General features: G+C 37.9%; 1 protein-coding gene across 3 annotated transcripts in view; it reads right to left on the bottom strand.

Moving 5' to 3' along the window:
• Positions 1-13,116, bottom strand: part of LOC126284866 (E3 ubiquitin-protein ligase FANCL-like) — a 215,556-nt gene that overhangs the window by 167,716 nt on the left and 34,724 nt on the right. For all 3 annotated transcript variants that reach the window (XM_049984104.1, XM_049984103.1, XM_049984102.1), the window contains exon 5: positions 3,510-3,663. In XM_049984104.1, coding sequence (XP_049840061.1) covers positions 3,510-3,663 — 154 coding nt within the window. The remainder of the gene's footprint in view (positions 1-3,509; positions 3,664-13,116) is intronic.

Below are 13,116 nucleotides of genomic sequence, written 5' to 3'. Positions count from 1 at the left end.
TCACTTCGGAGGCAAACTTAGTTGCACGGAAGCTGCCGAAAAATGCGTTTCAGAATTAGACGGCGCACAGAAAAGCAATATCTTCTTAGTCAAATAGGAAATGCTGACCAAACTTCCATATATTTTGACATGCCGTCAAATTATACGGTTGACACCAAAGGAAAGAAAGACATAAGTCTTCTTACATCAGGGGGTGAAAAACAGCAGATGTCCGCCATGCTTGCTCGCACAGCAGATGGACATGTGTTACCCCCATTCATAGTTTTCAAGGGAAAGACTTCACCAAAAATGGAAGTGCTTCCAAAAACTGTAATTGTACAAGCAAACGAAGCTAGGTGGTTTTCGGGGGACATGGTGCTGGAATGGATTAGGCATGTGTGGAATAATCGTTCTGGTGCAATGCTTGGTTTACGCAGACTGTTGGTATTAGATGTGTACACAGGCCATAAAACACCTGCAGTAAAACGAAAATTAGAGGAAAGCAAAATGGACTTGGCAATAATTCCAGGCGGGATGACGTCAATTCTGCAACTATTTGATGTCTGTTTGAATAAACCATTTAAGGACAACTTTAAACGCATGTACACAGACTGGATTATGAAAAGCGACAGACAACTGACACCAGCAAGTTTGACGAAAGTGTGGCATTGGATTTATGATACATGGAAGTGTGTTCCAAATCAGACTCTGCAACAAGCATTTAAAAAATGTTCGATATACAATGCACTAGATGGTACGAAGGACGATGCTCTGTATGAAGAAATGAGAAACAAAGAATCAAGTGATAGTGATTCAGTATCATGACTGATATTTTAAACATTTCGTATAAGATGTATTACAAACCTTATAAAATAATGTTTTAAATTTCAGCGTTTAATTTCTAAGTTATTTACATTGTTATTTTATAAGTGTTGCTACTCTGCACTGCACAGGATAGTAAATCATGGAGAGCTGCATCAAACCAGTCTACGGACTGAAGACAACAACGACAACACGCTCGGCATTTGAAGTCATCACTAAAAATTTACTACGAAAATCCGACTGGCAAGACTGTTTGGGATGTATGTCAATATGGCCAACTCTACATTCTGAATTTTTTCCTACCTGTGACAAGAGAGGGTTGCTAATAGGAACTTTTATGAATCATAAATCACACGCAGTATTCTCTTCACCATAAGAATAATACGAATGTAAACATTATGCCATGTATTCTTTCGTGTTTGCCGCTATCTCATTTAAATCCTGTCTGTCTAATAACTACAAAAGTAGAGTGAGACAACAGCAAATGCGGAAGAATATACATATCATGTCATGTTTATATTCGTATTATTCTTATGGTGAATAGTGATACAGCCAAAAATGAAGCATGGCAACTGACTAGATTTTTAAATCTAAGATGACTAATTTCTGTGCAGAATGTAATGTACTAAACAGGTGTCAGCAAAGATTTTCAAACAGAGAAAAATTTTCCGCTAAACTCTCGCTCAGAACATTTTCTATCACACGCAGTCTATTATTTGGTTCTTGTTCATCATTATCAAACAATGCATGACACAATACAATAATGCATTTTCAGCTTAGAGTGATGTAAACATCTATAACAAAGAGAACGGCATTTATCAGAACAAAGCAAAATAAGCAATCAATTCAAAACAGACGAAGCACTTAAAAAAGGACGGGTACCAGTATAAATATGGACGGACCGCCTGACACATAGCAATGGCCACCTGGTAAAGCGTAACTGCTAAGCTGGTGACTCGAACCAAACTATTGTAGCTGTATCTCATCCATTCGACCTAATTGTGTCTCATGTTACAATGGATCAACTTTATTTCGATTTGGAAGTGTGGTCTAAAACTGTTCTCTCCCCTTGAATTTCGAGTCTCAAATTTCAGGTGCGGCTTAGATTCGGGAAAACTTTTTCCCTTGATTTTGAGTCTCACTTTTCAAGTGTGGCTTAGATTAGAGTATATGGTACTGTGTACAGTGGCACCAAGCTTTCCTCTCTCTTCCTCTTTCTTGAGTGGGAAAATTAAAGGTTGGATACTTTTTAGAGAGACCCCGTATATTGAGCTTGAGATTCCTTAAATTTTCTAACTTACTTTTTAAGAGAGAATAGCATTAAAAATATGGTTCTAGTCACATAATCATAATTGGTATCAAAGCACAACAAGAGTGGTGGGAAAACCTACTCCAGACCACCAACAACTTATCAGGATGTTGATGTTTCAATGTGAAGGCCTTCTCTCAACAGCATAAATAATATTGAACTTGACAGGAACTACCTGTTACTGATCTGTCATAATAATAATAATTTCCTGTGACTCAATGGCCTGGTACAAGTCTTTTCACTGGAAATCAATTCGGTGACATACATGTCAGAATCCAATATCAATATAGTTGTCTAAACAAAAATTTGTTTCTGCTGAAGGACTTGTTAGGAGTATTAACACTTTAAAAGATTTGATACTGACTCAAGGCAGAGTCCTTCATGTGTGAGCAAGTGTAATACAACTGGGGTGAGATAAATGTTCCACAAGTAGTTTGCCAATGTGTATTGTGTTTAGCTGTATCCAGTAGCATGCATAGCTTTTAAAACAGTATGGATGCAGTAAGCATTGTCCCTCCTGAACAAGCTCTAATCTGGGTAATGTTGTGTGCTTGACACTTATCTAAGCAGTAAATGTCCTTTTCATTAATCTGATTGCTTTCCAAAACCTTTCTCTAACCTCTAGATTCTGTTTTGTTTTGTTTTGTTTTGTCTGTGGAAACAACTAGTTGCTTTATTCTGATTTGTCCACTTTTTATCCACATGTCCATATTTTTGATTAATGGCAAATGTGTACTCTTATTCTGTCCCAACTTGTTCATAAATGTGTATCAAAAAGGCCATGAAGCATTTGTACATGCCAATACATAATGTTTATTTCGTTGCATGACATTTCTTAAAAATTGAGCTCTGGAGCAAGAAGTTGTTATCAGAATATTCTGTTGTTAATTTAAAAAGTCTCTCTATTCATGACATCTATACCAGTTAATGAATTCACTACACTCATAGTTTTCTGGGATGGGATTATGAATATTGTAGTATATATTCTTCATCAATGAAATAAGTATGATGAATGTCCAGCTGACATGAGACAAAGTGTCCCTTTCCTCATCATGGACAAAGTGAAAGGACTCTCTCTCTCTCTCTCTCTCTCTCTCTCTCTCTCTCTCTTTCTTATTTTCTGCCCTTCATATTCTTCTCTTCCACTGCAGATAATCTCATTCCAGTGTATGACAAATCATAGTGATTCAGAGTATAGATGCAGATGAAATTAGATTCCTGCAGAAGTAACAAAAGAAATCTGGGGGACAGGGTGGGTGGGGGGGAGGGGAGGTAGAAAGGAAGAAGGCGACAGCTGCAGAGTATATTTTGCTCCATGATGTTGAAAGAGATACCTTGCCTCTTTCCTGCTGGACTTTCAACTATGTGAACATATTAATGTACATAAACGAAACATTACCAATGATGATCCTTCGAGCAGTATCACGTAGGTTTGGTTCTTCAGGATCTATGACCCAACAAGAAGAATCAACCTCTTGCATGACTGTCCAGAACCTTTGAAGAGAAGCCACTTGTTGACAAAATACTCTGTACATTGATCCCACAGATGGACCCTGCAAAAAAAAAGCAAAAAAAAAAAAAAAAAAAAAAAACTTCCAGCAAAGTTAGTTACTGTTAGTGAGTCAGTTAGCTGCTTGTTCCATGGACGCATTCCTGATAAACATGATGTTGTGGAATAACAAAGACAGAAACACACACACACACACACACAGTGTTTACGTTTCAAAGTATTTGCATCAAACCTCTAGGGCTGATAGATCACATTATGGGGAACAACATTCATTCGAGACAAAATGTTCTCTGATGCTGCCCAACAGTGCTAGACACCCTTTTGTACTGGTTTTGCCCCTGAGAGCTCACAAGGTATTGGCAATCTATAGTGTGTGTATGCTTTGAGTGTTGCCTATAGTTCAGTCATCTGTTCCATATGAGAGTGGGTAGGCACAGCAAAATTGAAGTAAGTGATTAGTTTTTGTTTTATTTATTTATTGTTCCGTGGGTCCAAATTAAGGAGAAGTCTCCATGGTCATGGAACGAATCAATACATGAAATTATAACACGATATTAGAAACAGATAAAATGAAATACAAAAAAACATATTCAGGTGACAAGTTGTAAGTTTAAATAAAGAAAATCAACAATGTAACATTGGAATTTGCTTAGTTTTTTAGTTCTTCCAGGAGCTCCTCGACAGAATAGAAGGAGTGAGTCATGGGGAAACTCTTCAGTTTAGACTTAAAAGCTTTTGGGCTACTGCTAAGATTTTTGAGTTCTTGTGGTAGCTTATTGAAAATGGATGCAGCAGAATACTGCACTCCTTTCTGCACAAGTGTCAAGCAAGTGCATTCCACATGCAGATTGGATTTCTGCCCAGTATTAACTGAGTGAAAGCTGCAAACTCTTGGGAATAGGCTAATATTGCTAACAACAAACGACATTAAAGAAAATATATACTGTGAGGGCAATGTCAGAATTCCCAGACTATTGAATAGGGGTCAACAAGAGGTTCTCGAACTTACACCACATATAGCTCGAACAGCCCGTTTTTGAGCCAAGAATACCCTTTTTGAATCAGAAGAATTACTCCAAAACATAATACCATATGACATAAGTGTATGAAAATATGCGAAGTAGACTACTTTTCGTGTTGAAGTGTCACTTATTTCAGATACTGTTCTAATGGTAAATAAAACAGCATTTAGTTTCTGAACAAGATCCAGGACATGGGCTTTCCACAACAGCTTACTATCTATCTGAAAGCCTAGGAACTTGAACTGTTCCGTCTCGCTTATAATATGCCCATTCTGTCTTATCAAAATACCGGTTCTTGTTGAATTGTGAGTTAGAAACTGTAAAAACTGAGTCTTACTGTGATTTAGCATCAAATTATTTTCCACAAGCCACGAACTTATTTCATGAACTACATTATTTGATACTGTTTCAATATTACACACAAGATCCTTCACTACCAAGCCGGTGTCATCAGCAAACAGAAATATTTTTGACTCACCTGCAATACTAGAAGGCATATCATTTATATAAATAAGAAACAGCAGCGGTCCCAGCACCGACCCTTGGGGAACGTCCCACTTAACAGTGCCCCATTGGGACTGAACATCACTACCACCCTCAATATTGCGGAGAATTACCTTCTGCTTTCTGTTCTTAAGGTAAGAGGTGAACCAATTGTAAGCTAATCCCCTTACTCCATAATGGTCCAACTTCTGCAGTAATATTTTGTGGTCAACACAGTCAAAAGCCTTCGTTCAATCAAAGAAAACACCTAGCGTTCACAACCTTTTATTTAATCCGTCCTAAACCTCACAGAGAAAAGAGAATATAGCATTTTCAGTTGTTAAACCATTGCTAAAACCAAACTGAACATTTGACAGCAAATTATGTGAATTTAAATGCTCCAGTAACCTTGTATATACAACCTTCCCGATAACTTTAGCAAACACCAATGGCATAGAAATAGGTCTAAAATTGTCAACATTATCAATGTCACCCTTTTTATAAAGTGGCTTCACTACCGAGTACTTGAATCGGTCAGGAAACCGACCACTCCTAAAGGAAAAGTTACAGAGACTAAGTACTGGGCTAACATACATAGAACAATACTTCAGTATCCTGCTAGATACCCCGTCATATCCATGAGAGTTCTTGGTCTTTAGCGATTTAATTATTGACTCAATCTCCCTCTTGTCAGTATCATGGAGGAGAATTTCAGGTAACAGTCTCGGAACACTTTTTTCTAAGAGCGCTATATGATTCCCTGTTGGGACTAGGTTTCTATTTAGTTCACCTGCTATATTCAGAAAGTGATTATTAAATACTGTACATATATGCGACTTATCAGTAACACGGACATTCCCACTATGTACTGATTCTATATCCTCGACCTGTCTCTGCAGACCAGCCACTTCCTTTACAACTGACCACATGGTTTTAATTTTATCCTGAGACTTAGCTATTCTATCTGCATACCACATATTTTTTGCCTTCCTAATAACATTTTTAAGCACCTTACAATACTGTTTGTAATGGGCTGCTGCATTTAGATTTTGACTGTTTCTAATGTTTTGATATAATTGCCACGTTGTTCTACAAGATATTCTTATCCCTCTAGTCAGCCACCCAGGCTGCCTGTTTGTGCTAGTACCCTGCTTTGAATGTTCTAACGAAAAGCAACTTTCAAAGAGCACGAGAAAAGTCTTGAGAAAAGCATTATATTTATCGTCTACTGTATCAGCGGTATAAACATCTAGCCACTCTTGTTCCTTGATAAGGTTCACAAAGGTCTCTACAGCAACTGGATCAGTTTTCCTAAACAGCTGATGACTATATTTAACACGTGTTGCAGCACAAAAATCTTTTAGAGTTAAAATTTGTGCATCATGATCTGAAAGGCCATTCATCTTTTTGCTAACAGAATGCCCTTCTAGTAATGAGGAATGAACAAAAATGTTGTCTACGGTTGTTCTACTGTTCCCTTGCACTCCCGTTGGAAAGAATACGGTTTGCATAAGATTATATGAATTAAAAAGGTCTACTAGTATCCTCTTCCTTGCGCAATCACTTATACAATTGATATTGAAGTTGCCACATATAACTAACTTTTTGTATTTCCTATAAAGTGAACCAAGAACCTCCTCTAGCTTTAGCAAAAACGTTGTGAAATCAGAGTCTGGGGATCTTTAAATAACAACAGTTAGAAGTTTAGCTCCATTAAATTTAACCACACCTGTACAACATTCAAACAACTTTTCAGTGCAGTACTTTGAAATATCAATTGACTCAAATGGGATGCCGTTTTTCACATGCATGGCTACTCCCCCACACTGCAAAGAGCTCCTCGAAAAGCTGCCAGCCAACCTGTATCCTGGTGAAGGAAGCCTCTGAATTATCTCCTTATTTAAGAAGTGGTCAGATATACCAATAATTTCAGAGTCAACATCTATAAGCAGTTCACTAACTTCACCTTTAATACCTTGTATATTTTGATGAAATATACTAATTCCCTCATTACTCGGATACCTAAGCTCTGCCAAAAGTGGTTCCTTTGTTAGAGAAACTTCCCTTAAGCAGGAATACTTATCAGCTGACTTCAATCTAAAAAAGGTGCAGCTCTAACACCCAATACTGCAGGAATTTTCCCATTCACTTCAAAGATCTCTTTCCCTGCTTTGAGACACTTATTCTTAAGGTTTTCTTGCTGAAAATTACTCTATCACTTTACTGGAGTACATAGAATGCAGCACAACTGATTAGTAGACTCTACTAGTTCAGTGAAATCTCAACATCATAAAGCTGGTGAATACTAAAGGAAGCATAGAATCTTTGGGAAGTGTATGTGAACTTTTTGTCTCTAATGAAAATTGTTCTTCATGATGTGGTCTATCACCACAAGGTGTTTGATGCAAAAACATTGAAACGTGCTGTGTGTGTGTGTGGGGGGAGGGGGGGGGGGGGGGGGTGAGAGTGTGATGAAAAAAATATATATGCTACCTATTTATAGTTTTTTTCCAGTAATAATGGCTAATTATTTCTATTCAAGATTTTCTCAGTGGCATGGGAGTTTTTATGGAGAAACCTCCTTAACCTACATTTGAGAACGCTACTTCTAATATGACAGACATTTTATTTCACTGAGTGGATTGTTAAAGATTTTGTAGCTGCATATCTCCCCCCTTTCTGTGCCAAAGTTAGATACATTCAAAAATAATGCAGATAATTTTTCCTTCTAGTGTTGCACCTGTGAATACCTCTGTCAGTCACAAACTTAGATGGATTATTGATGACAAATTTCATAAATGAATAAATGTACTGCGAGGCAGTGATTAACATTCATAGCTGCTTATAGATATGCCAAAAAGAAATACATGAGTGAACCCCACACATACTTCTAATTATTTTCTTTTTTGCGATGGAAACTTTTAGACTCAGTGAGAAGTTACCCCACAATATTATCCCATAAGGCATCAGTAAATGAAAACATGCAAACTATGTGACTGTCTTCTATATCCCCAAACTAGACATTTATTCTTAAGGCAAAAACAGGCAAACCTGAACATTTTACAAGTATACTCTATGGTTTGTCCAGTTAAGTTTTTATCAATATGGACACTTAAGAACTTAGAATTTTCTGCCCCATTAATCATTTTTTGTTGATTTACGAGGTTAATAGGAGGTGGGATATTTTTCACTGTACAACAACGGGTAAGCTACTTTTCTTTTTCTTTCTTTTAACATTTAATGCTAGCCATTAGTGCAAAATCAGTCAGTAACTTTCACAAAAACATTACTTACTATTTTATCTTTTGATGTTTCTTTGGTCAGTTTAACAACAATGCTTGTACAGTCTGCATAAAACAGAACTAATTGTGCATCCTGAGTCAAATCAAATTAATATGAAGCAATAACAGTAGCGGCCCAATGATCAAACTTTGTGAGACTCCCTTGTAATTTCTCCCCATTCTGATTATGTGGCATCCCTCTCTGTGGGGGAATGCCCATTGTAATTTCTCCCCTTGCAGATGATGAGGCATCCCTCTTTCTATTGCTCTAACAGCCTAGGGTAACTTTCTTCATTCTGTTTCTTGAATAAGAACTAAACAAGGTATCTGCCCTCCCCCCATGAACCATGGACCTTGCCGTTGGTGGGGAGGCTTGCGTGCCTCAGCGATACAGATGGCCGTACCGTAGGTGCAACCACAACGGAGGGGTATCTATTGAGAGGCCAGACAAACGTGTGGTTCCTGAAGAGGGGCAGCAGCCTTATCAGTAGTTGCAGGGGCAACAGTCTGGATGATTGACTGATCTGGCCTTGTAACATTAACCAAAACGGCCTTGCTGTGCTGGTACTACGAACAGCTGAAAGCAAGGGGAAACTACTGCCGTAATCTTTCCCACGGGCATGCAGCTTTATTGTATGGTTAAATGATGATGTCGTCCTCTTGGGTAAAATATTCCGGAGGTAAAATAGTCCCCCATTCGTATCTCCGGGCGGGGATTACCCAAGAGGATGTCGTTATCAGGAGAAAGAGAACTGGCATTCTATGGATCGGAGTGTGGAATGTCAGATCCCTTAATCGGGTAGGTAGGTTAGAAAATTTAAAAAGGGAAATGGATAGGTTAAAGTTAGATATAGTGGGAATTAGTGAAGTTCGGTGGCAGGAGGAACAAGACTTTTGGTCAGGTGAATAGAGGGTTATAAATACAAAATCAAATAGGGGTAATGCAGGAGTAGGTTTAATAATGAATAAAAAAATAGGAGTGCGGGCAAGCTACTACAAACAGCATAGTGAACGCATTATTGTGGCCAAGATAGACACAAAGCCCACGCCTACTACAGTAGTACAAGTTTATATGCCAACTAGCTCTGCAGATAATGAAGAAATTGAGGAAATCTATGATGAGATAAAAGAAATTATTCAGGTAGTGAAGGGAGACGAAAATTTAATAGTCATGGGTGACTGGAATTCGTCAGTAGGAAAAGGGAGAGAAGGAAACATAGTAGGTGAATATGGATTGGGGGGAAGAAATGAAAGAGGAAGCCGCCTGGTAGAATTTTGCACAGAGCATAACTTAATCATAGCTAATACTTGGTTTAAGAATCATAAAAGAAGGTAGTATACATGGAAGAATCCTGGAGATACTAAAAGGTATCAGATAGATTATATAATGGTTAGACAGAGATTTAGGAATCAGGTTTTAAATTGTAAGACATTTCCAGGGGCAGATGTGGACTCTGACCACAATCTATTGGTTATGAACTGTAGATTAAAACTGAAGAAACTACAAAAAGGTGCTAATTTAAGGAGATGGGACCTGGATAAACTGAAAGAACCAGAGGTTGTACAGTGTTTCAGGGAGAGCATAAGGGAACAATTGACAGGAATGGAGGAAAGAAATACAGTAGAAGAAGAATGGGTAGCTCTGAGGGATGAAATAGTGAAGGCAGCAAAAGATAAAGTAGGTAAAAAGACGAGGGCTAATAGAAATCCGTGGGTAACAGAAGAAATATTGAATTTAATTGATGAAAGGAGAAAATATAAAAATGCAATAAATGGAGCAGGCAAAAAGGAATACAAACTTCTCAAAAATGAGATCGACAGGAAGTGCAAAATGGCTAAGCAGGCATGGCTAGAGGACAAATGTAAGGATGTAGAGGCTTATCTCACTAGGGCTAAGATAGATACTGCCTACAGGAAAATTAAAGAGACCTTTGGAGTTAAGAGAACCACTTGTATGAATATCAAGAGCTCAGATGGAAACCCAGTTCTAAGCAAAGAAGGGAAGGCGGAAAGGTGGAAGGAGTATATAGAAGGTTTATACAAGGGTGATGTACTGGAAAAGGAAGAGGATGCAGATGAAGATGAAATGGGAGATACAATACTGCGGGAAGAGTTTGACAGAGCACTGAAAGACCTGAGTTGAAACAAGGCCCCGGGAGTAGACAACATTCCATTAGAACTACTGACGGCCTTGGGAGAGCCAGTCATGACAAAACTCTACCATTTGGTGAGCAAGATGTATGAGACAGGCGAAATACCCTCAGACTTCAAGAAGAATATAATAATTCCAATCCCAAAGAAAGCAGGTGTTTACAGATGTGAAAATTACCGAACTATCAGTTTAATAAGTCACAGCTGCAAAATACTAACACGAATTCTTTACAGACGAATGGAAAAACTGGTAGAAGCGGACCTTGTGGAAGATCAGTTTGGATTCCGCAGAAATGTTGGAACACGTGAGGCAATACTAACCTTACGACTTATCTTAGAAGAAAGATTAAGAAAAGGCAAACCTACGTTTCCAGCATTTGCAGACTTAGAGAAAGCTTTTGACAATGTTGACTGGAATACTCTCTTTCATATTCTAAAGGTGGCAGGGGTAAAATACAGGGAGCGAAAGGCTATTTACAATTTGTACAGAAACCAGATGGCAGTTATAAGAGTCGAGGGACATGAAAGGGAAGCAGTGGTTGGGAAGGGAGTGAGACAGAGTTGTAGCCTCTCCCCGATGTTATTCAATCTGTATATTGAGCAAGCAGTAAAGGAAACAAATGAAAAATTTGGAGAAGGTATTAAAATTCACGGAGAAGAAAAAAAACTTTGAGGTTCGCCGATGACATTGTAATTCTGTAAGAGACAGCAAAGGACTTGGAAGAGCAGTTGAACGGAATGGACAGTGTCTTAAAAGGAGTATATAAGATGAACATCAACAAAAGCAAAACGAGGATAATGGAATGTAGTCAAATTAAATCGGCTGATGCTGAGGGAATTAGATTAGGAAATGAGACACTTAAAGTAGTAAAGGAGTTTTGCTATTTAGGGAGTAAAATAACTAATGATGGTCGAAGTAGAGAGGATATAAAATGTAGACTGGCAATGGCAAGGAAAGCATTTCTGAAGAAGAGAAATTTGTTAACATCGAGTATAGATTTAATGGTCAGGAAGTCGTTTCTGAAAGTATTTGTATGGAGTGTAGCCATGTATGGAAGTGAAACATGGACAATAACTAGTTTGGACAAGAAGAGAATAGAAGCTTTCGAAATGTGGTGCTACAGAAGAATGCTGAAGATTAGATGGGTAGATCACATAACTAATTAGGAGGTATTGAATAGAATTGGGGAGAAGAGGAGTTTGTGGCACAACTTGACAAAAAGAAGAGACTGGTTGGTAGGACATGTTTTGAGACATCAAGGGATCACAAATTTAGCATTGGAGAGCAGCGTGGAGGGTAAGAATCGTAGAGGGAGACCAAGAGATGAATACACTAAGCAGATTCAGAAGGATGTAGGTTGCAGCAAGTACTGGGAGATGAAGAAGCTTGCACAGGATAGAGTAGCATGGAGAGCTGCATCAAACCAGTCTCAGGACTGAAGACCACAACAACAACATGAGCTTTCACCTCTTGAGAGTCGTGATGATCTACCTTATTTCAAATGGGGGTGTGAGATTAATTTTTATTTTACTATATATCCTCTAAATTGCTTTTATGCTGTTTTGCTTTCTCTTCTGAATTACAGTATTTGCACCAATTTTGTTGTCTTCTTTTTAAAAATAATTATTAAAAATACCTACTATATGTGAACTATCTTTCACAATGCTCTTGTTCTCTTTAATAGAAATACTATAATCTATCATCATCCCCCCCCCCCCCGTCTTTTTCATAATATTCCACACTGACTTGATTTTATTAGCTGGTCTGTTAATTTTAGACAAGGTGTGGACACTCATGGATTTTTTACATCTTTCCTTAATACGTTACAGAACAGTTCATTATAGGAAAGTATTTCTCGATCATTACTTGTTCTGGCTATTTTATACATGTTCTTTTTTCTGATACCTGCAGTGATCCAAGGTTTTTTTAATGACTTCCCATTATTACATTTAATTATGTTTTTAGGAATAATGCTTTCAAAAGTGAAGAAAAGTTCATTAAGAAATACATTAAATTTACAGTTAGCATTAAACTCATTGTAAAGTACAACACAGGAAATCTTCAGAAGTTTTGCCATTAATCAATCACATTGTTTTCTTAAAAGTGTTTCTAAACCATACTTGGAGCTAAGATATATAATGTGGCTAACTGTGCATCATGATCTGACAATCTATTTACCTCAGGACAGGCATGCATCTTTTTCACTTCTGCTTGTTGTATGAGTACATTATCTTGAGCAACTCTGGTGGAGAAATCTATGACGGATATTAAATTATAGTGGCAAACAGCACCTCTAGATCACTTTCTCTGCCAGGTTTCTTCAAAAATTAACATTATACCTGTGGTGCAGTTGCCCACTACAGCAGACAGCCATTAATGTCACTTCTTTGGCATTCTTAATCAAGTCTGAGGCTGTAAATGCACACAGTCCATTCCAGTGGATATTCTCTGCTGGTGCTGTGCCATGTGTGCATTTGCAGCCTCAGGGGACTGATTAAAAATGCCAATGAAGCAACATTAACAGTTGTCCACAGCAGCAGACAACTGCATCACATGGT

This window comes from Schistocerca gregaria, chromosome 8 (assembly GCF_023897955.1).
Source record: "Schistocerca gregaria isolate iqSchGreg1 chromosome 8, iqSchGreg1.2, whole genome shotgun sequence".
Classification (NCBI taxonomy): Eukaryota; Metazoa; Arthropoda; class Insecta; order Orthoptera; family Acrididae; genus Schistocerca; species Schistocerca gregaria.
This window is presented reverse-complemented; position numbering and strand designations above follow the sequence as displayed.